Source organism: Lepisma saccharinum, unplaced genomic scaffold, assembly GCF_977018435.1.
Source record: "Lepisma saccharinum unplaced genomic scaffold, izLepSacc3.1 HAP1_SCAFFOLD_411, whole genome shotgun sequence".
Taxonomy (NCBI): domain Eukaryota; kingdom Metazoa; phylum Arthropoda; class Insecta; order Zygentoma; family Lepismatidae; genus Lepisma; species Lepisma saccharinum.
The window spans coordinates 158,132-184,729 of NW_028143113.1; the positions used below are offsets into that span (position 1 = coordinate 158,132).

Consider the following 26,598-nt stretch of genomic DNA (forward strand, 5'->3'; position numbering starts at 1 on the left):
GCATGAGATCAACCACCCTGAGAGTCGAATCCAGGATCTTGTGTGTTAGTCAGACTCTCTTTTAGAATGCCAATATGTTGGATATTTGGTCGATCCATTGTCTCCAGAGGAAGACAATATGGCAGCTTATCATACGACATTTTACTCGCGATGTAGGAAAACGAGATCACAAACACTTCGTGATGCTATCTTCTCGCGTTTACAGAAGTTTATCACCCCTCGGACAACAAATCCTACTTCAAACTATCTGACAGCTATCATCAACTGTCCACCAAATCAACAGATGAACCGACCGCTTCGATGTTTTCTCTCGATTTTTCAGAAAGTGACCTTTCCCCTCCTTTGCAGGGCAGGTCATTAGCAGGAGGGTTGAGTGCATGTGAGAAGAACCGACCGCTATGTCATTCATTCCCGCGCCGAAAAAGAGACAAACAATTGAATTCTGTTCTTGGAATTTGAAACGCATGACGATATCTTTTCTGAACCATAAAATAATTAACCCAGAAAGTTCTAGACACCCGTATCTAAATCTTCCTGTTTGTGTCGTCCTTTCGGCGTCCATGGTGCCAGTGCAGGGCGAGATGAAGAGAAAGTGAGGGTTTTGGGGGGATCCTGGATCTGGTGTGCAGCAGGGAGGAAAAGTGCATTTTCAATAGGTCTCGGACTTTCCTGACCGGGGCGGACCACAAAACCATTAACTGCATCCCCTCCCAATACATCTGTTTGTGTCCAACAAGCAAGAAACAGGGAAATAAGAAAGAAATGCCTTGCTTGGGTTCGTGCTACTGAAAATTGAAGAAGTGTTTCAAACTGCAAGCAAAATTTACTGAAGAATTATTTTCCAATATTTGTCAACAAAGTAAAATTTCCAGCAAATACAGAACAGTTTCCCGGGGCCACGTGGACGTTTGCCGGGGCCAGTGCCCCCGCGTGCCCCCCCTAACGACGTCCCTGAGAGCAGCAGATAAACCTACCTACCAGGTCTATCCAATAATTGCTGAGTATGCTGTCCTTATGCTGTTGCCTAAGCCCAAGTCTCCTGGGTGCTCTCAAACCTTCCCTTGTACCCTGCTGTCCCTTATGTAGCTTGGGCAACTCCTCCTTTGATACTCAACCCAATGTGGTTTCATGAGCTGACACCCATCTTTTGTTTTGATATACAGGGTGTCCAAATTGAGATGCCCTAATTTCAAATACTTATATTAAACATAATATACAGGCAACAACAGTGTGGTAGATGGTATATGAGGGCCACTATTTATATTTTGAGCCTTGGCAACACTGATTGAAGTTAGGCGCGATTTGACGTTTGCACGGAATCGTCTGGCATTATTGACCATAACGTACTTCAAATGTTTTCTCAATAGCTTCATTTGTGTTGTTTATGTTGCCTTGGAGATTGTGCGACAACAATAAAATGGAATTAACTCGTGAACATTTTCGTGCGATGATTTTTTACGATTTTCGACGTGGATTATCAAGACGAGTGCATCGATCAACTTACTTCCACATTTGGGGATGAAGCCCCATCCTTTGCCACTGTGAAACGATGGTATAACGAATTTAATCGTGGCCGCTATGCTCACCGACGAGATTCGCAAAGGTCGTCCAAAATCAGTTGTTGTTCAAGAAAACATTGATGCTGTGCAAAACCTAATACTGCAAGATCATCATGTGACATACTGTGAGATTGAGGCAACCATAGGCATTAGTTCCACCAGCATATATAAAATATTACATGATCATTTAGCTATGAGAAAGGTATGTTCTCGTTGGATCCCACACAATTTGACAAAAACTCAAAAAGACGCTCGCGTCAATTGGTGTCAGCTGTCACACATCTCGTCTAACAACCGACTTTATGAACAGTCAAAAAATCGAATTGCTGGGTCATCCGCCGTACAGTCCTGATTTGGCACCCAATGACTTCTTCTTGTTCCCGAATGTCAAGAATAAATTGCGTGGACAACGATTTTCGTCGGCGGAAGATGCCGTTGATGCGTTCAAAAACCATATTATGGAGGTGTCTCAAGAAGATTGGAAAAACTGCTTTGACAAATGGTTCGAACGAGGAGAATAAAGGAGAATACCGAAAAACAATAAAGCAGTTTTCAATGCCAAATTCCTGTTTTTTCATTGTTAGGCTCAAAATATAAATAGTGACCCTCGTATGGTAGCTCAACTGTGGAAATTTTAAATAGGTAATTAGTAATAGTAAGGATTCGTTTATTTTGTATCGTTCCAGGGGGTGAAACGTGAAAATGACAAACAATGCTGAAAAAGCGCAAACTGTGTGGTGGTACGCAGAATTGGGATCCATTATTGCAAGAAAACCGTTCATACACAAAATTTGGGAGAGCAGTCTCACGTGATTTCTCGGTATTTCGTGCAAATGCATCTGCAATGCGTTGAACGTTTTCCTCTGATGTTCGTGATCGACCACCACCATGCCTCTTAACGACAGATCCTGTCTCTAGAAACGCTGCTTTCCACGCCTTGATTCTCTTGTCATCGGCCCGTGGCAGAGTGGTTAGCACATCGCGCTACGACGCCAGGGGCCGAGGTTCGAATCCCTGCCTGGGCGTGGATGTTTTTGAGTGTCTATTCATCAATTTCATCATGTCATCACTCATCTCCATCTTCGCAAATTAGCCAAAAGTGGCACAAAAAGCGAAGTAAAATAAAGCAAATCAAAATTAAAAAAAAATCAATATCTTGGTATCGGGAGGGTGTCTGTGGTACTCTGCACAAAACCGTCGTTGAACTGCCATATAAACCATCACAATATCAATTTCAACGAGTGCTTTTGAGTATCCATCATCCACTCCTTGCCCCCCATCTGTCAACACCTCAGTACGCAAAATATGTAAGAGGGCCTACATATCAGACATGAGCTTAACCACACCACCTGACTTAAGGTCATTCAGTAACTTTTCCAAACTAACATATTACCAACCTTCCCTTTCTCTCATATTACAACCCCCACCCAACCCTCCATCTGCTCCCACACCACACCACACCATACCACTCACAGTTTTTGACTAGCCTGGGAGAGAACCAAGTATTTCAGCTGCACCTAATCTTTGATCTAGACCTGGCAACTCTGCGGAGGTTGAATACTCACTTCCATTTCTTCTACCACTGAAGTTGTGATTGATGGTTGCAAAAAATTGAATTTTTACAGTAGTGAGTGTTTCCAGTTACCTTCCTATTTGTTGTTATTTAGCTCTTGTGGCTCATCTTACATTTAAATATATTTCAGGTTTTCCACTATAGCTGCTCACGCAGCACACAATGGCTCATTCTGTAATATTCTAGTTAAGTACAATACAATTACAAGGCACTGTAGTACAATGTATTTGATTTGATTTATTAGCATCCCTTCAACTTTTACAAAGTTTGGAATTATCACATTGTTTCATTATGTACATTTATGGAACTGTCTCTGCTATATATGGATACAGGAATATTGTGGCAAGCCTACAGGCGCAGCTACATTTTCTTAATATATCTCCTCTAGGGAAGGCCGGATCCGGTTGGTTCCGGATGTGGATCCTAAAACTTTTAGATCCGGATACGCGGATCCGGAATTTTCGGATCCAGCCTGAAATTTTTCGGATCTGGATCCGGATCCAAAACTTTCGGATCCGTTTGGCAATCCCACATGAGCTCTTTTTTGGAAAGTAAGAATGTGTTTATAACATATTGTTACCTGCTAATATACATATATATACAGGGTGTCTCATCTAACATTGCGACCTGAAATATTTCGTGAACAACAACAAATATTGAAAAACTGCTTTCGTAGATATATAGGTATGAGAGGGGCTCATGAAATTAGTGGACACAATACGTTCAACTAAGTAAGGAAGTACGATTTTCAACACAAACTTAGTTTTTTTTTAAAAAAAATGAAAATCCCATTTTATTTTCTGCTCATTTGAAAGTACGGAAAATTAATTAAGAATGCCGTTTGTTACATTGAAATACGTCAAGTAGTTCTCAAGTAATTGTAACGTGAAGTTGACGCTTGAAACAAACATTCTCACAAGTTGATTCGTGTGTCGTAACATGCATATCCCCCTTTTGACTCCATTCGGGTATCGTAACAAACATGTTACTCTTCTGCATACTATGCCTTGTGCTTACGAAAGTTGTTACGTTCCAGCAACTGCGGGTTACAAAAAAATGTGTAGTTTGTACATAAGTAAACTCTGACAAATTATTTGAGTTAACAAATAACTGTTAATTAAGAAGTATAAATTTTAAACATTCCACCATCAGTTACATACAAAAATGTTAGTACATTAACATTTTTCTAATTTTTAATTGGCGTTTATTTATTTAGGTCATAATATTTAGTACATTGGAACAATCAACTCCTCTCGTTTGGTCATGACAAATCTTTAAGTTTTCAACTTTGCAGCTGATACATTTTTCCTTCAAATAGATTTATCAAATTTATCAAATAAAGCAAGGGCGTTACAAAGTGCACTAATTAACAAGATGTTTGTGATAGTGTACGTACGTCAGAACTGTTGCTGAGAAAATAGTATTTTCAGACTCTGAAAAGGCCGGGTTGATACTTATGTGTGGCGAGTGTAGGAAATATGCAGCCCAAGCGTGCAGGCTGTATGCGCGACGGCATTTGCGCTCAGCTCTGCCGACAGACATAGTGAAGGATGCGCCTTCACGCTCAACTTTAGGTTACAATTATTGAGAACTACTTGATGTATTTCAGTGTAACAAACACCATTCTTAGTGACTTCTCTCGTACTTTCAAATGAGCTGAAAATAAAATGGGGTTTCCATTAAAAAAAACTAAGTTTCTGTTGAAAATCGTACTTCCTTACGTAGTTGAACGTATTGTGTCCACTAATTTCGTGATCCCCTCTCATACCTATATATCTGAGAAAGCAGTTTTTCAGTTTTTGTTGTTGTTCACGAAATATTTCAGGTCGCAATGTTAGATGATTGATTGGATTGATTTGGTGTTTTAAGTCCACTTTAAGCACAGTGAGGCTAATCGGGACTGGACCTACAGTTTAAAGTGGGATCCGAACCACTATGTGCCTCCACCTGGTATCGAACCCGGGACCCCTTCATTACAAGGCGAGGATGCTATCACTGCGTCATCGGGGAGGCCACAATGTTACATGAGACACCCTGTATATATATATATATATATATATATAGTGTGTGCACTCGTGCGTGATTTGTAATTAATACATTTACAAAGGAGGTTATCTAAGTGTCCCCTTCCGATTTGCATGAAACTTGGCAGGTGTATAAAGGGGCCCAAAGGAAGAAATACGTTTTTTTTTATTTCGGCTAAAAATCGGTTTTAGGGGGCAACCCCCCTCAAATGTCAAGATGAAAACAAATTGAAATAGGAATCTGACCCCTGTGTCCCCCTCCGATTTCCATGAAACTTGGCAGGGGCCCCTAGGAAGAAATACGTGTTTTTGTGTTTCAGCTAAAAAAAACAAAAAAACGGTTTTAGGGGGAAAACCCCCCTCAAATGTCAAGATGAAGACAAATTGAAGTGGGGATCTGACCCCTGTGTCCCACTCCGATTTCCATCAAATTTGGCGTGTGTATAGAGGGGCCCAAAGGAAGGAGTACGTCTTTTTGTGTTTTAACTAAAAAAACTGTTTTAGAAGGCACCCCCCCCCCCCGCTCAAATGTCAAGATGAGGAGAAATTGAAGTGGGGATATGACCCCGAAACCACGTAAATATGGCATAGGAAGAAACAGGGGGCATAGGGCCCCTCTATACACCTTCCAAATTTCATGGAAATCGGAGGGGGACACACATCAATTTGCCCTCATCTTGACATTTGAGGCGGGTTTTGCCCCCTAAAACAGTGTTTTAGCCAAAACAAAAAACAAGTATTTCTTCCTTTGGGCCCCTTTATACACCTGCCAAGTTTCATGGAAATCGGGATGGGGGACACTTAGATAACCTCCCGTTACTCTTACACTTTGTAATTATATAACACTGCATATATTATAATGTTTTATTTTAATTTTTAAAACTGTAACTGTAGAACAATTGTATAATTTTTGTATAACATTTCTATCTTGTTAAATGTGTTAAAGGTTTCATCCTGGAATGGAATGTCTCACATTTATGTGTGTTTTCATTTCCAATACATTCGAATGAATACATATTCGTTTCAATGGCATTTACAAAATCACCTCCGACATTTTATGTTAAACAAGTAAGATTATTTTTGTCCACGAGTGTGTTAGCCGATGCGTAGCAAAGTATTTTAGGAACAGCACTTGAAAAAAATCTTGTAGGACTAACTAATGAAAAATTTCTTTGTAATCGAAGATCATAATACCTTTTAAGGTGTGGTAATATTATAATGGGATTGAGATACGAAACTCTCGGATCCGGAATTTTCGGACCCGGATCCGGATCCGTTTGGCCATCCCTAATCTCCTCTAAAGCTGCAAATTTTTGTAGCACTACTACATGTAATGTAACACGCTATTTTTAGGCTGCACTTTAATTCGAACCTTGTACCTTCATTCATGGGCGTCCGCAGGATTTTTTCCAGGGAGGGGCAAGCAAGGTATTTTTTCCAGGGGGGGCAAACAAGGCACATTTTCCACCATAATAGTGTTGTCCCCTAAAAAAACATTGCTTAAATTTGAATTTATATGTTCAAGCAATAATTAACACATATTTTTGTGGCTGAAATGAAAATATATGTGTGAAATATATAATTTTTGGTTGACTTTCATTTGCCAAGGGGGCCGTGGTCCCCCCCTTCCGGACGTTCATGTCTTCATTAACAAATAATATATAACTATTTGTGAGTAATGTATGCAAACATAATGTGAGCCGTATTAGGAACTTTATTTTCTGTAATAGGAACCTTGTATTACACACGGAGTGTAGGGAAAATAAATCGCTAAATTTGTAAGCTTGCCAGGAAAATCGCATGTGCGTAACCCCTCAATTCAACCAACCTCTCATCACACTTTCCCTCCATTTGTGAACTCTTGGCTAACAGTCAAGCTTAAATTACGCGAAAAACTCGTTTTGCTGGGCAAAGAGGCTCTTGACCTAAACAACCTGCGCAGACCCGCGAGTCCTGTGCACCGTACCCCCGCGAGTAGGGGAGGGGGAGAGTTGACCATGCTTCCTTATGGCCCGAGGTGGAGGGAAGAAGGGAAAGTTGCGCGGGGACTTCTCGTCCCAAGGTTTTTTTCCTTGTGGTCGATCTATAACATTCGCTATCAGCCAGCTACGGAATCGGTGATACGTACAAAAGCGCAGTTTTCAGACATTCAACGAACACTGCTAGATGACGTCAAGGGAATGTACGCTGGTTTCTATAGTATAATGTGAACAGTTTTATGTCATGAACTTCCAACATATCCGTTAAATTATGTTTAAGTATCCCTAGAAAGCTATCATTGAAAACAGAAGATGCTCTAGGAGTCGTTTTCACGTTCAGAAGACACAATGGGCTCTTATGGGCAATGCTTTTCTTATGGGAAATACGAGCGCGCTGTTGTGAAATTTCTGGATTTACAAATTTAGCTTAAGTAAAATCGCTACCTGCAGTTTTGCAGGAAATTTTGTAGAGAATACGATGATGAACACAAAAAGCTGGTAACTTGCTTACATAATTTTAGATAAATTAAAAACGCAAATTTTCTGTGAAAACACAATTTTTACATTGTTTTCATTCCTAACGTTGAAACATGCCGTAAAATTGAAGCATTCATTATGAAAAAAATTGACACTGTTTTTTAATTGTCATAGGTGATGGTGGTACTCAGAATTTATCAATACTTTAAAGCATATTTGCATTAATAAATATTCAAATAAAGTATGTGGAAATTTTTTATATTCGTGCAGTAGAAAATGTCGTCGCTGGCCATTTCTTGTTCTGTAATTCCAATTAAAAACTTCCAGCGACAAAGTTGTGGAGAAAATAATGAAATTATTTTTTGAAACCACTCAAAGGTTCCCAGAAATATTACTTCCATGCATTTGGAGTTTCTTTTTAACCCGAACCGTGCGCGCGAGGTAAGGGACGTTGTCTGGCCATCTTGAGCTGGCTCACCGCAGCATTCCAGCTAATCACCACCAAGTTTTCGACTTATTTTATTTCCATTTAGTAAAAATATGAACTTCATGCAGTTTGTTATAATAGAATTGAAATTACTTAAATTTAATAATTGACAATTATTTCCAATGCTGCTGTTGTGAGCAACATTAGTGCTGTCGCAAATACACGTTGTTTTTGTTTACATTACTGAAATGAAGATCATCTTTCAGTTTCCAACTTACACATAAATTCATAGACACCATATTAACCTTTGAAAGGCTTTCCAACACATGACAAAATATGGGGCTTCAAGAAAGAAATATGACATGCCTTGCTTGAGTCATTCACGTCTTATCAGTTCACGTGGGCCAAAACTCATTTGTTTGTTTGGGTTGCAATTTGAATCTAACCCATGTGCCAGGTTCCCCCTACTTGAGTGAGAGATCAGCTTTGGTCTGTTTAGACTTTTTCCCTCTCTCGAAAAAGTGTTTTCAGTTGTGTGAGCGCTCAGTGATTTTTACTTTTTTAAGTGATTTCTGAAGTGTCATATTCGTGCATTACACTCGCGTGTGTATTGATCGCAATGGATCATAGTAAAAAGGATAACTGTAACGTTCACAGTATAATATTAATATTAATAATGACATATAATTATAATTAAATATACAAAATATGTAACACCTTCATTGCGAAGGAAGGTCATCATTTCCCGGCGACATGAGCTAGCGCTGTATTGGCAACACTGTGCGGTTTCTCCATAAGCGCCGTTGTGTCTTCTGAACGTGAAAACGACTTTTTTCTAGAATTGTTATTTCGTGTGGAATATTTTCGTTTGAAACGGTCTACATTCAGTGTGCAAAGTTTGTGTATTCGCCGCTGTGAGGCGTTGCTGCTGTCTAACGCGATAGACGTCCAGTGTTTGCTTGCAAAGTCTGTGCAAGTAAATGCGAGTGTATGGTTTTCATTATTTTGTTGTTACAGTAAATTTCTCGTAGCGGACAAACGGATTTCTTCAAATTTACAGGATAAATTACTTACCGAATGCAGTTTCTTTATACTTGTGGAAATTCGGGGAAGTGTTTTCTCGCATCGTTCATTGAATTTTGCCGGTAAATCATCTATTTTTCGATATAAATGTGTGACCGATGCACGAAAGCTCTTGCATCCATTTACTTCCAGGTGAATGTAGCCTGTGTGTGATGACGTAATTTCGGTCAATCCCGGTCAGTGTTTCCAAACACGTGTTTTTGTAACTGAAGAAGGTACGTTTCCGCAAATGGTTTGTGGGGCCATGTGTCAATGGTTCGTGGGGCTATGCGAGAATGGTGTGTGGGGCTACGCATATTTTTTTCGAAACCAATTTTTAACTATTGTAACCTATACGTGACCCTACCTAACCTAACCTTACCGGAAATGGTTCGTGGGGCTATGTATGAATGGTTCGTGGGGCTATGCATCCATGGTTTGTGGGGCTACGTAGGTATTTTTGGGTGCAGTGGGATGGAAACACTGCATGCCGAGTACGGTATTTACTGTGACCGCCATTTTGCGTGTTACCGAAGGCAAAAAGAAACGAAGAAAACTTACTCGATATGTCGCAAATAGAGCTTATTTGCGTGAAACAAGCGAAATGCCACCTTCAGCAATGTTTCTCAATGCAGAATACGTAAGTACGAATATTGAAATTAAATGAACTAGCAAATTTCAGCCGTTTGTCCAATACGAGAAATTTACCCATTAGGGATTGTCGGTGTTTGGATCAAGCAAAGGCAGTGGAGAAGCAACCAGGAGACTGAAATGAAATCTTCCTGCGAAAGTGACGTTCTAATGAGAACAGGGTGTTCATTTTATTCACACTCTTTCATAATAATGCAAGATCTAAGACGGTTCATAGTAGTCACACTGAAGCTAACACCTGGAATCCAGACCCTTTGAGGGAATCGTCGGAATATCGTCATTGTAAGGTAAGTGCCATGGTAGGTGCAATGCCTCAAAAACTGCCCATGTACCCGTATTTGCCTTTCAGCAGCGGAAGATGTTTATTTAGTGCGCGGTTAGTGTTACTCGTCGGGAGTGGTTGGCCTCTGTGTTCGCTTCACCTAGCGAGCAGGCGGGCCAGCAGCGCGTGAATTGATGAGGACGAACCCACGAGTAAAATGACGCCGCCGGAAATCGAATCACTTGAAAATGCACCACAGGGACATTCCTGGACGGTCGTGGACCGGATACGGTGAGTACCTCGATGCTTTCTTTCTTTCTGTGTGTATTTGTTGTTTTGTTTTCATTGACTCGTTATCTGAATTCGCGAGAAAGTACGAATAAAATTTATCGGGTATGTCTTTCCGATATTTTTACATACGGGTCTTAGCGCTAGTCCAGCTTACCAGGCAACGGCTTTCATTGATCTTCCGAGAGAATAAAGAAAGTAATATTGATAACCAGAAATCAACGACAACCATGAGAACAGAGAAATGCAAAAAGTGAGCATCTGTTTACATCATTCGGCTGTTCCTTGTTGACATGCATTTATTGCCCATGTCTCGTTGTGTAGCTCCGCGTCGTGTCAGACCCGGTGTGGGGCTGGCCTAAGAAATAATTTCTCTATAAGCATTGGACATTGTTAAATGCTTGTTTGCGTTACCTGCAATTTTATCGTATAGAATATCCGACTTGACAGCTGTAGCTCCGGGGACGAAGGGGCCAATTGCCCCGGACGCCTAACTAGAAAAAAGTTATAGTAGAGGAAATGCAGTGTACTCTTCTTCACCGTATTAAATTAACAGTGTTGTCAATTTTCCAAGAAACAGATCTAAAAATTGCCTTGCTCGCAACAGGTTGGTGCCTTGAATGAAGTAGTCAAAGTTCATACTTATTGCCTAACAATTGTGGTTGAATATGATTTGTTCATCATAGCGTGGTGTGCTTCTTGCCGAATATGTAATGGCGTGAGGATTTGCCCTAAAATATATTTTTTGTTTCTTGGCCAGAAAATGCAAGACTTTTAAGTTTAAAAACAGTTTCAGAATATTTCTGAGAGGAATACCTGTAGGTATGTGAGTTTTGTAGTGTGTTTTTCCTATTTTACTAACGAGTGCCAATTTCGAAGATAACTGATTTTTGAGACAAAGTGAAAGTGATGCAAAATCTGTTGATGTCCATCAATTTTAGTGTCTGTTTTGTATTTTTCGGGGCCTTTTTTGAGAGCTTTTAGTATCTATCGATTCCCAGCTTAGTAATGACTAGTTTTAGTAGTTGGTCTGATGCGCTTAGAAAATCTGGAACTGCGTTTTGATAAAGTGGTTACGAATATATTTGCTGCAGTTGCATTACTAGACTTAAAACAATTATTCTTGCACTGTTTAAAAAATCAGAAACTAACAGACTATTCCATATTAGCGTTGATTATTTATACAATGTTGTTCTAGAATACAACCGTAGCTATTAACATTCTCCGTATGCTGTAATAATTGTATTCAGTAGGCTATACCGACGGTAACTCGAGAAGGGCTGAACCGTTTTGCACCAAATTTGGATAAGAGAAGGAATAAACTCCAGCCTTCGCCTTGACGGTCTTATTTTGTCATCTTCCTCACGCGAAAGGGTTCAGGGAATGAATGAAAAATGTAGAATGAAACAATAAGGCAGTTTGCCGACCGTTATCTTTGCTGTCAGATGTAAGACGAGCATACATTACTTGTTGCTTTTATTTGGGGAAATATCGGAGCAGTCTCTAAACTGTGGGGAGGTTGGCGGTCACCCCAGACGCAGAGTCAAAATGAGCTACGACAGATAAAATCTCGAAAAGAGGAAACGTCGTGGCTCCCAGTGAGAGTGTCGACGCTTTAGAAAATTATTAATATTGTCAGTTTGTAAAGAATCAAATATATTAAAGAAAACCAACAAAAACAGACATTGCAACGATTAGAACATGACTGTATGATATGAGAGGTACCGAATAATGAGCATGAACTTGCGAGAGAAGGAAACTGTTCTCAGTATTGATTAATAATTAATAATATCAGTTACGAAATAATACATATATAACAGATTCGACATTTTTTTAATAAATACCATTGTATAACGATTATGAATATCTTATCATAATTGCACTTCATATATACGTATTGTAAAAAATACCTCACAGGGTAAAGACGCGAGGTCATGATTTTTTGTGATCATGTGAATATTAATTCAAACCTTATTGTTACTCGCTTCATCTGCGGTCATGTTTACGAATCAAAAAGTTCCCAAAGTAATTTGCACGTCATATTTAATAAAATTACTACTACGATACACACACCATTGTTTCCAAAATAATATATAGAGGTTTTAAGTCAATATTTAAGACAAGCTCAATTTTCGTACTAATATTTGGAACATCTCTGACAACCTATTCCCACATATATTATAAGAGCATTCCGTGACATTCGCTACGAGACTCGGCGAATGTCACGGAATGCTCTGTATATATACACACACACACGTACACACTCTCCCACCCCTCTTATATTTAGTCACACACACACACATGTGGAGGGTGTGAGTGGGTGTCTTGTAGCTTCCGCTTCCTCCTCTTTTGAAGGCAGTGTTCGCCACTGGTCTCATGTACTGCACAAGATTGGTTTCATAAGAAATTGATTTGCTATTTAGCACCTCTTTTCTGCCACCTTTGGCTAATCGCGAAGATGATACGATAAAGTTGATGAACGGACAATCATCACAAAGAACACTCATGCCGAGAGCGGGATTCGTATTGGACAGAGCCGTCTAACTCATGTTCACTTGCTGTAATGGCTTATATTCTTGTTAAATGTGCCGAATTTTCTTTCCTCTGGCAGACTTTTAATCTTCCCAGCTGTTTGTCATCCCTGTTGAGTGAGGACAACAGTGTTTTATCAAATGTTTTAAGCTTTTTGAGAAGAGCTGGTCACTTCCACTGTATGTGAGGAAGCTTTTAGTTAATTCTTACTTTTTAATGTGTTGCATTTGACTTGTGCAGGTCCCTGTACAACCTTGCACTTTTAACTTTTCTCAAGGAGCCTTTTATACCCCTTGTTTTAAATTTTTCTGTAAGAATTTTAGATAAGGGGATATTTCCCTGCATAAATACATTGAAGTGTGCAAAATGGATAAATGTGCCGACGCACCCAAAAAAAAAACCCGGGACTCGCGCTGTGCCAACCACTCCGCCGCGGAGGTCGATCATTAGGAATTAAATGCCAATGGCAAACAAAAGATGTTGACACCAAAGGAACATACTCAGGTGGAGTTAGGTGATTACACAGCAATGATGTGATCAATTGATTTGAATGTCCTAGACCTAATTGATATTTTTCTACTACAAGAGCGAATTATCGACCTAAAGCATATCAAGAATAATGATAATGTTCAATTTAGGTTTCCAATTATAAAGCCACACTTATGCATGTGAGATTGTGAAGGTCATTCTAAAGTACTGCTGAAGACAAATATTTTGAAATGCATAATTGGAAAGGGTTGAATTCAGAAGGTAATTCACCTGTTAACTACCAAGGATCTTTTGCTAATTTCATCAATTTGTTTATCCGCGTGTTCTTTAGGTCTAACTGTAATTGCAAACCATTTGTTAATAATTCGTTGTACTTCATAAATTAGCAAGCTGTGCAATGTGGTTGGAATGAGAACCACAACACTTTTTCTTTGTCTTCGTCTGAAATTCAAAGATTCATTTACGCTTCCAGCAAGGCAGTACGTCATTAAAGTGTCCACCAATGAACAACAAGTTCGCGTCAACCAATCGGATAGCTTAAAACTGGTGTGGCAGCAATCACTACCGTTCAAGGTAATGGCTTCCGATTGATATCTGTTACTCTTCAGGTGTTTTTCAGTGCCATTGGAAATCAGTGTTGGCAACATTTGCATCTCATTTTCTCTGGGAACACAAGTCAGCATAATTATTTATCGAACTTATCAGCTTTACATTCAGCTGTCTTTGCTTTTGCTTGCGTATAAGGAACAACGATCCGTGTTCACAACAAATTGTGGCACATAGTAAGTACATCATGTATATTATAAGCACTTTCATTATTTGATATGGTAACGTAGTTGGAGTCATAGTGTCTTTTATCAATCGGTGTGATATGAATTCACTTTTGTTCATGCATTTAGAATAATTAAATCAAAAAGGCTTCGGAGGGCAGGGCATGTAACACGCATGGAAGTTTACAAGGTGCTTGTTAGGAAAACTGGTAGTAAGATGGAATGACAATACTAAGGTGGAAAATATATATGCGGTAACAAACCTTCGAATTGGCCTCCCAGATGGCGCAGTGGGTGCGTTGTCGCCTTGTAATCAAGGGGTCCCGGGTAGGATACTCGGTGGAGGCTCATAGTGGTTCGGATCCCACTTTAAACTGTAGGTCCAGTCCCGATTAGCCTTACTGTGCATAAAGTGGACTTAAAACACCAACTCAATCAAAAACCTTCGGATTTAGGAATGTCAGAGAGTTAGTTTTAAATCAGGAAAATTTTCTCCTTCACAGAGAAGAACAAGAATCCATTACATGTGCAATAGTGGCGTTTTTTAATTTTATTACGGAAGTTGACTAAATATGAAATTTGCAGAAATCGTTGTCGGATGGAAATAAGATAATCCACTGCCGATTTTCCATACCTCGTACCTTCCAGCAATTCTTGCTCACTCTTCTCTACTAAGCGTTTGTGGCATATTCAGTTACCTGAAACATAAATGTTACAAAATAAGTTTTCATTACCTGTGATAGTTACCAGTATACAATGGTTTCTTTACCAATATACAATGGTTTCTACACTATGTATTACCAACTGAAAAATAGGTATTGACTTATTAGAAATCCTGTATATTGATGCTCTGTTATATGACCTAGCTCTCAAAGATGTTTTTATTTGATTTCAAGTGGGTGTATAGGAGCTGGTGATAATTAGCATCCGATTGTTTCACAGTGTGACATTTTCTATTGCAGGTATAAAAGTGAATGAAGATGATGCTACAAATTAAGCTCTGCATTATCCTAGCAGGAACTATTCAAGGCTTAAATATATCCTGGACAAGTAAAGAATTGTTCATGAACAACAATGTATTTATGTGTCTGCTGGAGTTATTACAAACTCAAATGAATAACTACAGGAATGTGGTTGTGTTTCAGGATTTAGGCATGGAACACTTTTCTGACCTGCTGTCGAAGGAATACAAAAATCCAGTACTCAGAGTTGAAAAAGATAATCTTATTTTATTGCAAAGTTCCTTAGCTGGTATGTGGTTTCATGCAAGGTATGACTTGGCTTATATTTTTCTTATGCAAAATGCATATAATGTTGTAGATTTAATGGAAGAGACTACGAAGTTCATCTCGTGGAAACCTGACATAAAATATGTGATTGTGCTCAGTGAAGATAGTACAACTGAGGACATTCTCTGCATTTTTCAAGAAACGAACAGAAGACGTATTATAAATGTGATTATACTCACTACTTCAGTGCAATCTCATCCGCGTGATTCACTAGTTTCTATATACTCTTACATACCTTTCTCCCGTGATCAATGTAGCTTTGTACACAAAGAAGTAGTTTTAGATGTATCGGACGACAGCCAGATTGGGCACAGAGCTGACCTGTTTCCTGACAAAATGAAGAACTTGTTCGGTTGTCCTGTTCCCTTCAAAAGCTTCGCTTACCCTTTGCTTACCAGTTATGTTGAAACAGATGACGGTAGAAAGGTTCTTTCTGGCCCGTGTGGTAAGCTCTTGACTACCTTTTCTGAAAGAATGAATTTCTCGTTAAAGCTGAACGACATAAATCAAGAAAGAAATTCTCTCACCGGAAACATACTTCCAAATGGTACGTTCATTGGTGATCTGGCAGAAATAGATACTGGAAAGTTCGAAGGCACCTTTAAGTATACCTTTCCGAGTGTGCCAGTGTACTTTTACTTCGATATGATCCTGACGAGAGAATTTTTCAGCTTTGTCTGGGTCGTACCTCGTCCTAAAGCTTATCCACCGTACATGACCATCATATTCCCTTTCCAAACTTTGCCGTGGATTTTAACTTCAGTTTCATTCATTATAGTAGCCGTGTGCAGTAACATCGTAGCACGCATTTTCGATGAAAAGAATCATCAAGCATTTCGTTCACCAACGATGTACAACTTACTGATTCTTCTGGGCTTATCTGCACCTCAACCTCCGTCAATTTTGAGAGCTTTATACATGACGTGGTTCCTCTGTGCCTTTGTTCTGAACACCAGCTATCAAGCTTCACTGTTTGGCTTCATCACCAAACCCAAACAATATCCTTTCATCAACACCATGAACGATCTTGTTAATTCTGGCCTAGCTATTGGAGGTGACGAAGCTACACGATCAACCATTGAGGAAATGGACGATCCGTATGCTCGTACAATACACAGTCGCTGGGTCATGGAAAACGAAATTGTTCGTGCATACGACAGAGTAGTGAATGGTAGTGAGTTTGCATTCTTCGCTGCTGATTTCTCTGTCGAAGTTAGAGCTTATACTCGGTTGATCTTGGATTCTTACGGAAAACTACTGTTTCACGTGGCGTCAGAAAAATTATCAACTCTTCCATTGGCGTATATTCTTAGGCGCGGTTCGCCATTCTCACTCCCTTTCACACGCATCATTGATTCATGCTTTGAATCTGGGTTACATTCTAAATGGAAAGAGGATACTTTACTGCGCCTACTTTTACATGCAAAGAAAAGAGGTGGTTTTAGAGAGAAGGAGTCACATGTAGTTATCAACATATCCAACTTAGCAGGAGATTTCGCTTTGCTATTGGTAGGCTTAGCTTCAAGCTTTATTACATTTGTCATGGAGTTGTCATTGAGATTTATTGTCTTTAAGCACAATTGAAGATTATAAATTCAAAAGGGGGTAAGCTTCATTTTTGAAACCACAATTTGCTCTAATTTGATTCATACATATACATAAGCACAAGAAAGTAGCTACCTGTGTGAATGGTCTGCATCTGCCGTCTTCTTACCGTCTCGATTTCAAGAGCTTTCTCAATGTTGTTCTAGTCTAGAAATTGAGATAAAATCGAGACTAACCTTCCTCATCCCTTGACGAGTCCACTTTTACAGGGTAGCACATGTTGTATCGACCAATGTCAATTGCTTACCCTATTATAACGCAGCTGCGTATGCGCAGGAATCAACCATGCTTTGGCAAGTGCAAGGCTTCCATGGAACGTTGGCCAGTTTAGACACGAATCACGGCAGTGGAGGCATTCATATACTATATATTATATATTCCAGATTACATAAAAGCACTAGAAGAGAAATAGTGCATTTTACTTCCATAAAATATTTGAATTAGCATGCAATGATAATTGGACAATCGCATGCTAATATAGAACCATTGTCACTAAGATTCAGAGAATTATAAAATATTTGAAAATATGTAATGCTTAATATTTATCAAATTGTATGCAGGAAGTAAAGTATATACGAATATACACAAGAACCAAATAAATAGTTATATTGGCGGGATATGTATTTCGGTGTGTACCGTGGATATTTCTAAATGGTTTTTGATTTATTTGAATGATTTCCTTTATTTTACTTCGCCTTTTGTGCCACTTTTGGCTAATTTACGAAGATAGGGATAAATGATGATGTGATGAAATTGATGAATGGACACTCCAAACATCCATGCCATGGCGTCGTAGCGCGATGTGCTAACCACTCCGCCATGGGGGCCGGCTTCTATATTGTTGCAAAACCGTAAAAATATTTGTCTATAATAAAATAACTCCTTAATATTACAACCACTGCTCACTTTCTTGTTCAAAGTAGTTTTTTTAAAAATAATATTTATTTTGAATTAACTGCAAGGAGCGTGTGTGTAAGGGCCAGACCTCATTATAGCCCATTTATGCGCTCCGCGGTCCTAAAAAAATCGCATATACATAAACTAATAATTGCAACAGTGATTTATTACCAGAAATAATGTACACACAAGTAAAACTTCATTCTTGTTCCAAGAAAGATAAAATTGTTTACAGAAAAAGGCATATTAATATACAGAAGGTGCCCCTAACATTTGAATCTTACGCTAACAAATCTGTTGTACAAGTCATAGATTTCAATCCGCATACAAGGTTAGATGTGCAAGGGCAATACAATCGGTAGACATTCGTTAGTTCCACTGCCACTTCATTGGGGTAGTAGACGGTTGTATTGATAGCGCTATTCCTAGGCTTGCAGCTCTCGGCGGCTGATAGATGGGATCGGCAAGTTGGTATGCTGTATCGTTCATTGCCTGAAATAAAGACTTCATTGTTACTAAGGTGTAAATCAAAAACCCTGAGACCTTCTGTAAACAAACGGTCTCACCGATTCGATGTATCACTCCGCGTCAGCTGATTCATGACCGCAATCATCTGCTGTTACACTCATAGTTCGCCGCACTTATTCATTTTATATAAGAGCCTCTGAATGTGAGAACCCGCTCTCAAAACATCAGACGAATATGCAGCCGCATACAATGTTACTCTCCCGGTCATTCTCTCTTTCATAACCCTTAAAACTGCAGACACTGACATACCACTGCACTGGGATACCAACTTAACCACTTCATTTACTGGTTTCTCAGGATACTACTGACAGAACGTTACATAAATATTGAGTAGAATCTGTTTCTCACCCCTTTTCAAAGGCTGTCCTTGCTGGTGTTTTGAATCAGTGACGTGCGGTGACGTCGACACTTGGGGTAGCAGTCAGTGGCGTGCTCAAGGGGGGGGGGGTTGGTGTGAGTCACACCCCTCCTCCTTTAGGGCCAGTATTCCTTCAAAAAAGAAGAATGTCAATAACAGGAAAAGATTGCAAAATTATGAATGAGTACTAGAAAAAAGTACACGTAACCCCCACCCACATTCGAAAATAAAAAAAACTATTTGATTTGACTCTAAGCCAGAGATCCTGGGTTCGAATCTCGGATTGGCCATTTGTGTTCTTTGTGTGTTTTCCTTCATCTATTTTGTTGTACCAAAGGTGGCGGAAAAGCGAAGTAAAATAAACCAATTTGAGCAATCAATCAATGATTTGATTTCATTTTTGTTACTTAGCGTCGCTTTTTTGTCACATTTGGTAAATTGTGAAGATGATACGATGAAACTGATGAAGGGAACGAGCACAGGGAACGCCCATGCCCGAGTCGGGGTTCGAACCCGGAACGTCTGGTGTCGTAGCGCGCTGTGATAACTAGGGAACGGAAGTTTAGGTAAATAAATGTTTTTTCTGCGATAAGACAGAGACCCTCGTTTTTGCCAAAATTCTGATCATAGCCTTATATGTCAACTCAGCAAATTTTATTTTACATAAAAACACATATTTTCCAGTTTTCCGTATGTAAATACATATTTTGCGAATTTTTATTTTACATACATAAAATCGCTCATTGACTTCAGCTACCTCGAAATCCTCCAAGGAAAAATGTTTATTATCCGCACCTCTTTCATATCGAGAGTGCTAGGTTTGTTTTGTCTTTGAACAAGCTCGCTGGCAGACTTTTGGCGCCTCGTCTACGATCCTACTGGGGGAAAATATTACCCAGATGAGGCAAACGCACAACGTAATGCAGAGCTTCGAGAGTGTTTCTGCTTTTGTCATGTTCTGATTCGGTGCTTGTGCAGCAGAAGGTGTTTTCTCGTACGATATGCCAAAAGTTAAGGCAAGTGTTTAATCTCGTTTGCAACAGTTCTGTAAAGAATATAAGGATGTGTTTTCAACTGATGGCAAAGTGTTATTTTGCCAACCGTGTGGTAAATCTATCGCAGCTGACCAACGTTCGCAAATTACGCAGCATTTAGGTAGCAACAAGCATGTTGTTGCTTCTTCACGTTTGAGCGGCAGACAGGCACTTATCGGGCAACAAACTCCATCTGCTTCTGGGGAACCGTCGAAATTGTCCGCGTTTTCAATGGACTTGTGCAGAGCTTTTGTGTCCGCAGATATTCCACTGTTCAAATTAAAGAACCCTGATTTACGAAACTTTCTCTCGAAATATACGAACTTCGAACCGCCTGACGAATCAACGTTGCGAGAAACGTATCTGCACAGGTGTTACGAGCAAACCTTACAGCATATTCGCTCACAATGTGCGAATCAAAATATTTGGGTATGTATTGACGAAACTACAGACTCCACCGGTAGAAAAGTGGGAAATGTGATTGTGGGAGTGCTACATAATGACGTAAATGTCTCAACGATAAATTATTTGCTAGTGTGTAGAGAGCTAGCTGGGGCTACACATGTAACGATAGCAAGGCTTTTTAACGAAGCAATGCAGGTATTGTGGCCGGAAGGCATAAAATTTGACAATGTTCTTCTCCTAGTGACAGATGCTGCAGCTTACATGAAAAAAGCTGCAGTAGGCCTTGCCGTTAGCTACCCCAAAATGGTGCACGTTACATGTGTGGCTCATGCGTTGCATAGAATATGTGAAAAGATAAGAGCTCTTTATCCCAACGTCGATAAACTGGTTTCAAATGGGAAGAAAGTTTTTATCAAGTCGCCTAGAAGAATAGACATTTTTAAACAAAAATGTCCTGAGGTTCCCCTTCCCCCTACACCTGTAGTTACACGGTGGGGCACTTGGTTGGATGCAGCTGTATATTATGCCCAGAACTTTGAAAATTTTGTATCTGTTGTAAACGATCTCGACAAAGAAGACGCATCGTCTATAGAAATTCTGCAAGAACTGTTGAAGGATCCCTCCTTAAAAGTCGAATTGACATACATCTCAACAAACCTATCCTTTCTCTCTAATTCCATACGAAAGCTTGAATCGTCCGCGAACACTTTGGCAGCTTCCGTGGGTGAAGTCCGTATAGTAGAAACGAAACTGGAAGAACTCACTGGATCTAACTCACAAGTGCTAATGTCTAAATGTACGGAAATTTTTGGGAAAAACCAAGGTTTTCAAACTTTGTGCCAAATTGCACGTGTTTTGGAAGGTGAAGTAGAGGAAGAAGAAGCTTTGGAAAACTTCAGCGTTAGTGACATTTCGTGCTTCAAATATGCAAGAATTGTTTCTTGTGACGTGGAGCGATCTTTCTCACAATATAAGATGCTGTTTAGAGATAATCGCCACAGATTTACAATGGAGAATTTGGAGAAAACTATGGTGATTCACTGCAACTCTTCCAAAAAATAGCTCGCTAAGAGGTAAGCATTTAGAAACTGATTTTAGGTGTTTAAAATGCATGTAATATTTTGTTTTTGTTACCAAATGTTTTTCATTTTTATCACATATTTTCCTGTTTTTATCACATATTTTCAACATTTATGACACATAAAAAATAAATATTTCTGAGTTTTTTAGCACATAAACTTCCGTTCCCTAGTGATAACCACTCCCCCGCGCTTGGTTGATTTGGTGACAGGAAACAAAACACAACACTCTTTTTTGTAGTTTCTTCAATGATATTCATTTGACTTTTTGAGTTCTGAGATACATTTTTCATTCCAAATTATTTCATTATTCACTGCAACACAGGACAAGAATGCGCACTCATCACGGATTCGAATGCTGGCCTGGATTGTTCATATGAGGTCCCTTCACCAATTTCATCATATCATCACTCAATCCTCATTTTCGCGATAACCAAATGTGGCAGAAAAGCGAAGTAAAATAAACCAAACCAACAACAATATGATCCCGCGTTCTCTTGCCCAAATAAATACATCCGTATTTATGACTGTTACAGGCCAATATATTAGTATATTTAAATAAAACACTACTAAAACGAGAGTCAGAGAGAGCCTGAGCACATATTTGTAATTTAATCATTATATATTCCATATTTGAAAAAGAAAAAAAGAAAGAAAGCATAACATTATTGTCTGCACATAACACGTTCCCATTTTATAAATAATAAAACTACATCCCATATTATACATACACACATATTGTACAACGTGTAAGTAGATGGTATCCGCGCCAAGGCCTGTTTTCTCCATGGGTGGTCTTTTATTTGCACGTACTTATAACTAATTTGCACGTACTTAGAACTTATTTGCGCGTACTTAGAATTCATTAGCAAGTACTTAGAATACTTTACATTTATGTATTTGTATGTTTATAACTTTTTATGAATATATATTTATTTATTTTATGAAAAATATGTATATAAAAGGTAATTAGAGGTACTAAATGCTATGCATATGTTTTTATATTCATTACTGCAAAGTATGTAATGTATAAAATGTTAATATTAATGTTTATAATATTGAAAATAAGTTTTCTATGGTTTATGAACCGCTATGAACGGTGGTAATGGCTGTAGGTACAGGTTCAATTACGAAAGAAGACGGTCCCGGTACTTGAACCCGCGATATGTAATATTATTAATTAGTACTATGTAATAATTGCATTATATTATGAAACACGATGGTGCAACACGCTAGACAGAATACTGTCTCCGAATCTCGACTCGGCGGTGAGGGTAGACAGAGAGAATGAATTAATATTCCACGCAGGTAGAGAAGAAAGGAATTTTGGGGAAGTGCGTTCAAGGTCAAATGACGTCACAACGTCAGAACAAAGGAAGAACCCGATTGACCAATGAGAGAACGCGTCGGTAGATTTTCAGAACCGGTTTTTTCAAGGTTAACCAGTACGCAATAACAGGGGAAAGCTATGCAATACTGTAGGGCAGGGGATGGATTCAACCAGACAACAAAGAATGTCTGAGAATGCGCAGCAAGGGTCAAATCTCTGAAGCTATGCGGTTTCCGCCGCCAATTAATATTCCGCTCAGGTTTGCCTCCAAGGCACAGGACGCTTTAGCGCAGGGTTTTTCTTATCTGTACTATGAAGAAGGGAGAGCTATTAGGGACGGGGCCTACAGTTTTCACCATTTGCTTTTATCACGGGGTAACGAACCTAGGACCCTTTGATTATTGATTTAGGTAGTAAATGTATGTTACTGTGTGCTATTTAACTTAATTTTGAGTTTATTTTTTACCAAACTTTGACTTTATGTCAAACATTTTCACAGCTTATCCTTATTTTTACAAAAATAACACTATTTGTACTATTCAGGCAACATTTTTTATTAAATTTTGGACTCACAAAGACATTTTTTCAACTTTTAACTTATTATTTTACAACTTTATGTTAATTTTTACCAAAATAACACTATTTGTACTATTCAGGCAATATTTTTTATTAAATTTTGGACTCAAAGAAATTTTTTCAACTTTTAACTTATTATTTTACAACTTTATGTTAATTTTTTTTACCGAAATAACACTATTTGTACTAATCAGGCAACATTTTTTATTAAATTTTGGACTCACAAAGACATTTTTTCAACTTTTAACTTATTATTTTACAACTTTATCTTAATTTTTACCAAAATAACACTATTTGTACTATTCAGGCAACATTTTTTCATTAAATTTTGGATTCACAAAGACATTTTTCAATTTTTAATTTATTATTTTACAACTTTATGTTAATTTTTTACCAAAATAACACTATTTGTACTATTCAGGCAACATTTTTTATTAAATTTTGGACTCACAAAGACATTTTTTCAACTTTTAACTTATTATTTTACAACTTTATGTTAATTTTTACCAAAATAACACTATTTATACTATTCAGGCAACATTTTTTATTAAATTTTGGACTCACAAAGTGTGTGTTCTCAACTTCTATCTGTTTATTTCACAAGTTTAGGCTTATTATTACCAAAATAATACAATTCAATCTGTTCAGGAAAGACTTTTAGTCGCATTTTCGACACACAAAGTGTGTGTTCTCAACTTCTATCTGTTTATTTCACAAGTTTAGGCTTATTATTACTCAAATAACACAATTCTATCTGTTCAGGAAAGATTTTTAGTTACATTTTCGACACACAAAGTGTGTGTTCTCAACTTTTATTTGTTTATTTTACAAGTTTAGCCTAATATTTACTCAAATGACACTATTTATATTATTCAGACACCATTTTTATTACATTTTGGACTCTCAAAGACACACACACACACACACACACACACACAGAGAGAGAGAGAGAGAGAGAGAGAGAGAGAGAGATTTTTTCCAAGTTTACAGGATTATTCTCTAGTTTACTCAAATAACACAATTTAGATGTATTTTGAATTATATTTTGGATGCAAAAGTATGTTTTGACAAGTTCTACCCTTTTATTTTACAAGTTTAGGCTTATTAATACTCAAATAACACAATTTAATCCAGTCAGGAAGGATTTGTTATTATATTTTGGATGCACAAAGAGAGGTTTTCAACTTTTTTATTGATTTTTTGCAGGGTATGTATTAATTTTTATTTATTTTGTTTTGTATTATATATACATCTACAAATTTTTAACTTAGAGTTTAGTATTTATTTAATTTTTTCAAAAACACTAAAAAAAGTACTTTTAGCTAAAATGTAAGCCACAGAATATATTATTATTATTATTATTATTATTAGGGTTTACTGATTTCCACTATGCTATTTTTGGTTCTGTATTTCTATATGTATTTATTTAGGGCAGGTTACGCCTGCCACGTAGGAAAGTTTGTTTATTTTAGAGTTTGCTGAGTATTTTGTTACTGCTATACTAGGTAAAAGTTTTCTAAATATACCAGATAGAGCTCTATATACTTTTGTTTTTGCTATTTTGGAGATGATGCGATCAGCACCACTCTCCATCTGCTTTTTATTTTATGTACCCAATATTATTTTGAGGCTTAGTGAATTCTAGAGCCTATTTATGCAGGAGAGAGGAGAGAGGACTTGAAAATTTTGATCTCAGACAACCCACAACTATTTGTCAGAGTATTTTAAAGGATATTTTATACTTATTATGTGCCACTAGAATATCAAAGCTTGCTTAATTTTTATGTCTGTAACGCATTTATTGTATTTCTAGCTAAGGCTTACTGGATAAAGTACACGAAATGTTTAACATTTCAACTATTTGCTTTTATACGAGGGCAATTTTTTAGTGTAACGAAAATTATGATGTGTCTATGAGGTCTGAAACCCCTTTACCGAGGGTCCATATTTGGACGCTTACTAATATTGTTTTTTCCCCTTACATATAACAATTTAACAATATAATTACAATACGAAGTTCACAGACGACTGACTATATGGACCATAGGTCCACTTGCTAAATGTTTTTCTATGCTAGAAGAATAATTTAGCCTTATAGCCTTTTTCAAGGTATTTTAAAAGTATTACTGGTTTTTTGGGTGCATCAACATTTGGGTTATTTCCATTTGGTTTATTATACGAGGTTTATTTTTTACTCTAAGATCAATATATGTCTCCGAGGACTAAAATACATTTATTGAAGCTAAAACCTTAGGCTGTAACTAGGGACTTAGCATGTATATCGACAATTTATAGGACAACACGAACCTTACAAAGGATTATAGGTGACGTACGACCACACGCCAGAGCTTTGTTAATCTGCAAGAAGCAGTTGCAACTAATGCTATGAGGATATAATGTTAATTTTTCATTGTTTACAAGGAGGCTATTTTTTACACAACCAATATTTGCTTTTTCAAGTAACTACATGTACCAGAAGCACACATGCCAACACTAACTAGATTTTGATTTATACTATCTCAGGTGCTAAATGTATCAAGAACACTGATTGTACATATTTTTGAGAATCCAACTATATCAGGATTTTTCTATGTAAGTATATTTTTATTGACTGGCTTATTTAACAGATCAAACAGAAAGACGGCAAAATTCACTAAATGTAGGTGATTGCATGAAAATAACTAGATCAAGGGGTTGACCAACAGTGAGCTGAATATATATATAGAGGGTTGCGCTCTATTATTCTCACCTTCGCTGGATTGGCGAAGGAACGCACTTGTGGGCGGTAGAACCTGAACGGGCTCCACCATGGCATCGGAGACTCGAAGCAGATGTTTTGTAGGATGAACCCAAGTAGGGTCATAGGCGCTACGACCAATTTGGTCATTGCTTTTTATATGAGGAACCAATTTGGCCCACTCCCAAAATTAACTTAGATTGCTTATAACTTATGAAATTTGAAGTCTGCACAAGATCCGATGACAAAATCTAAAATTGTAACAACCCTGCCAGGGACTTGAACTCTGGACAGATAGGTTAAAAGCCTAGCGCTATACAAACTAAGCTACCTGCATTTTTAAAAAGTTAGTTATGTTAAGAAATATATTGAAACACCTGAGAACACTCTTGGTCTGGTTCGACAGAGAAGGAGACAACATTTCCAAATTTTTACAGACTGGGTGTATTTTTCCACTATAGAGGCCTTCACTATATGTAATTCGAAACGCTAAAGTTCAGCTAGCTTCCAAAATTGAGGTAAAAATTGTGTTTGGCGAGATTAACAAGTTACAATTATATCCAGTTACGGACAAATAAAGCTAAAAGTCTAAGATTTGCTGTACTAGCCAAGTTTTAGTAACATTTTCTTCATTTTAGTACAAATATCAAAGAAATAGGTATATTTT

The 26,598-nt window shown here is 38.0% G+C and overlaps 1 protein-coding gene across 1 annotated transcript in view; it reads right to left on the reverse strand.

The window, feature by feature from the left end:
* Positions 1-18,024: 18,024 nt before the first annotated feature.
* The window catches only part of LOC145982780 (astakine-like), a 31,452-nt gene continuing 22,878 nt past the window's right edge, over positions 18,025-26,598 (reverse strand). The window contains exon 3 of the mRNA XM_083116143.1: positions 18,025-18,376. Within this exon, the coding sequence (XP_082972269.1) occupies positions 18,165-18,376 (212 nt within the window). The 3' untranslated portion in view covers positions 18,025-18,164. The remainder of the gene's footprint in view (positions 18,377-26,598) is intronic.